General features: G+C 37.1%; 1 protein-coding gene across 1 annotated transcript in view; it reads right to left on the minus strand.

Annotated features, from left to right (window-relative positions):
- The window catches only part of LOC107751012 (thimet oligopeptidase-like), a 10,506-nt gene extending 9,442 nt beyond the window's left edge, over window positions 1-1,064 (minus strand). Inside the window, exon 1 of the mRNA XM_016566587.1 lies at window positions 949-1,064. Coding sequence (XP_016422073.1) covers window positions 949-961 — 13 coding nt within the window. The 5' untranslated portion in view covers window positions 962-1,064. The remainder of the gene's footprint in view (window positions 1-948) is intronic.
- Between the last annotated feature and the right edge of the window lie 3,009 nt (window positions 1,065-4,073).

A 4,073-nucleotide genomic window follows, 5' to 3' on the forward strand; every position in this document is an offset into this window, starting at 1 on the left:
TTCTTTTCTTGCTGATCCGAAAAATGATCCGATCCGTGGGTCAAAAACCGTAATGTGATCCGAACTGTGAGATTTGTGATCCGTTGAACCACTAGTAGATGTATGTTGATTTTATCAGACGATGCCGCGATTATAAATGAGTGACTCCTGGTTAACATGTATTAAAAGGGGTCGTGTTTAGTCACTATTTAGTGTGGTATTTTTTGACAATATTCACTCATCATGACAGTAAAATAGGGCATTCTAAGTCAATATACTGCAGTATTTCCTCTCTCAATCAGTAGAAAATATGGTTAACACCCGGTCATGCATGAAAAAAAAATACCGTCATGTACCGTGAAGCCGGTATAATTTAGAAAAATACCGTGATATACATTTTTGGTCAAACCGCCCACCACTAATCAAAATACACATATGTATTATACTAGTAGTTAAAATAAGATTTATTGCAATCCCTTTTCGCGCCAACTGAACATGGATTTCAGATACAGTCATTGTGAGTGATATTGTTGAGGGCGTGTGATGAGTTTGCTAATAAAACTTAAAGGTTAACCAGCTAACCGTGCTCTACTTGAACACAACGCGTTTAATTAAGCTAATCATAAACCAGCACTATAAAGACAGAAGCCGCGTCAGAAGAACATGAGGAACGTTTTTGCAAACAGAGAAACCATCATGATCAACGAATCTCTTGCATTGTAAAACTTCGGCCCTGTCAGTGTGGGACAAATGAGTGCGGACGCGTCGCGGAGCTTAGCGGCACCAGCTGACCCGAGCAACACAGCTGACCCACCGATTACTAGCTCACTGCGCAAGCGAGCTGACTTACAAACACAACACCGGCACTACTTAGGCTTCGTTTAAAAGGCAGACGATTATGTTAAGGTTCTTATATTCCAGCGGTATTATACATGCTTCTTCTTTTTTAGCGTCGCGCGTATTTCTTACCTGTAGGTGCCATTTTCCACTCAGTCAGAACACCGCGTGTGTGAACGATTCAAAGAACCTTTGCTAGCTCACGCTTCCTGCTCCGGTCACATGACCCTCTGTGGAGCCCGCGATTGGTTGAAGACTTCTGCAACCGCAGGGAAGACTGAGTACAGTAGAGACACTTTCTGCTTTTTTCATCACTACACAAAAACTAGATGCAGAAATGAAGTGATTTTTCACATTATATTTATTTTGCTTTTGTACTAATATATCACAAATGTATAATAGCCATAAGTAGGTTTATATTTTCCACAATTAGCTCATAAACATAAGTTGTATTTTTTTCCATATTTTTGACCATGGACCACAAAACCAGTCATAAGGGTCTTTTTTTTTTTTATTGAGTTTTATACATCATCTGAAAGCTGAATAAATTTTGTGGCTATTGCTACAGATATACCTGTGCGACTTAAGCCTGCTTTTGTGGTCAAGGGTCACATATAGTGTACAGTTGAAACAGTACCATGGTACAGTTGAGACACCCATTCTTAATGCATGCAAACACACACACACACACACACACACACACACTTCTAACATTATAGGGACATTCCATAAGCGTAGTGGTTTTTATACTGTACAGACAGTATATTTTATCCCCCTACATACCTGTATATTCTATAACCCTATCCCTGGCTAAACCTACCCATCACTCGAAACTTTCTGCATTTTTACATTCTCAATCATTCTGTATGATTTATAAGCTTGTTTCCTCATGGGGACCTAAAAAATTGTTCCCGTACGGTTAGAATTTACTGGTAGGCCTATTACTATTCTTGTGGGGACATTGGTCCCCATTACATAAAATAACAGTACACACACACACACACACACACACACACACAGCCTCTGAATATACATTTTATTTTCTATGATTGAACTATTATAAAGGGTGTATCAACTGTACCCACTTTACCACCTTGTATATTTCACAAAATGTTATGTTATCCTTTTAACATTCATGTTAGAAAATATGTCCATTAACAATAGACAAATATCATTTTTTTTAAAGCATAATTTTGGGTAGCATGTGTAAATGTGACTTTTAACCTTCTAGCATGTGACGCAATAGGACACCAATCCGGGTACAGTTGATACACTGCGTACGTACCCCACTGACATACTCATTTCTCTAGATTATGCAAAGACCTTGCATAGCACAATGTCATAAAATAGGTCTATTCTTAGAGAACAGAGTAACGTTTGCAATGATTTATGTTAAGTTTAACAATCATAAAAGGATAATAAGCTATTCATTGTGGAAGGGACATGGTGAAATGAAAATCTTACCTTGGAAAATTAAACATAATTTTGGGTAGCATGTGTAAATGTGACTTTTAACCTTCTAGCATGTGACGCAATAGGACACCAATCCTGGTACAGTTGATACACTGCGTACGTACCCCACTGACATACACATTTCTCTAGATTATGCAAAGACCTTGCATAGCACAATGTCATAAAATAGGTCTATTCTTAGAGAACAGAGTAACGTTTGCAATGATTTATGTTAAGTTTAACAATCATAAAAGGATAATAAGCTATTCATTGTGGAAGGGACATGGTGAAATGAAAATCTTACCTTGGAAAAAAAAAAAACTTTTGCCAATATCTTCGGAGTGGAAAGACGCACACCTTTCAAATCTCCCACAATCAAAGAGAACGCTAATACGCATGTGTGGAGCAAAAATCACGGCTCGGGGGTCCTGTGCACGCAAGTTATTTAAGGTGTTTCAACTGTACACATGTCCCAAATGTCTGTCTGTCTTTGGTGGGCGATCGTTTTAGTCATCAGTTCACCGCCCTAAATATGAGGGTGTTACTTGGAGAAAATTGCAATTGTAAACTTTATTGTAAAAAGGCCAAATCTAGTTGCAGACTTCCATAAAAGCATTAACTGGCGAGAAATCATATAGTGTACATGAAGACCTGAATGACTGAGACGTCTCTGTGAAGCTTTGAAACAATATTCTGAAAAGTGCTATAAATAACACATAAGTTATGAATTGATTTGACCACGTATATAGTCTTTGCTATAACACTGTAACTCTGGGGGTCTGGTGCCATCTGCTAGCAAAGTGAGAAGTTATTATTTTCAATTAATCATTTGGAAACTCAGATCAGGGGCCAGTTGCATAAACTCAGCCTCTCTGTTAAGACAGCGTCTTTAAGTTTGAGTCTGACCAACTAACAGTTAGCCAAGAGTTAGTCAGCCTTATTTGTTGGATTCAACTTTGACTAATCTACGTTTTTATGTAACCGAATTAAAAAATATATATATATGATCAGCCTTAAAGAAAAAAACAGATGACTAACTTGACTAGTCTAAGCCTTTTAACAGGCCCCTGATGTCAGGAAAAGAATTCATTACCAGTACACTGACATTTGGTATGGGTCAGTAATTATACATGTTTTGTTTCTCACATTATTTGACAGGGTTTGTGTGTGAGAGATGTAACAACAGCAAGGTCAGTGTGGCCTTGACTGATGCCATTAAACACTGCCCCAAAAGTAGCTGTTCATAACTGTTCTTCTGCTAAGTTAACAGACCACCAAATCTGACCTGACAGCTCCACATAAGGTAAAATAAATGAACACAGTTTGATCATATTATATTTGTATGTAGTTGCTCAGTAATTCAATTGCATTCATTTTGAACATTTTTGTAGCTATAAGTGTAGCTTTAACATTTTAAAATGTGTATTCATGTTTAAAAATGTCTTAAAATTCAGTAGCCTCAAGAATGGAGTACGTACGATAGCCTACTTTTTTTTTATCGATTCTGAAGCTTGGAGATTAAGAAAAATTGAAAGATAATGAAAATGTCGTGTTCCAAGGTAAACAAAATAAAACTAAATGATAAAGTAATTCATAAATTACTTTCATTTCAGCATTTCATTCTCTGAAATGAGTTCAATCCACCACATTGTGATAAGTGATAAAAGTAGAGATCCAAAATGTTCATTGCAGTGCTACATCAGTATTGGGGATTTTGGTATGTGTCTTTGAATGATCTGTCATACATGCCTTCCTGCTCAGATGCCTCCTAATCTGCATAACAGACAGTAAATAAGGACATTTTA

The sequence above is a fragment of the Sinocyclocheilus rhinocerous genome, unplaced genomic scaffold (genome assembly GCF_001515625.1).
Source record: "Sinocyclocheilus rhinocerous isolate Xijiao unplaced genomic scaffold, SAMN03320098_v1.1 scaffold2647, whole genome shotgun sequence".
Lineage (NCBI taxonomy): Eukaryota > Metazoa > Chordata > Actinopteri > Cypriniformes > Cyprinidae > Sinocyclocheilus > Sinocyclocheilus rhinocerous.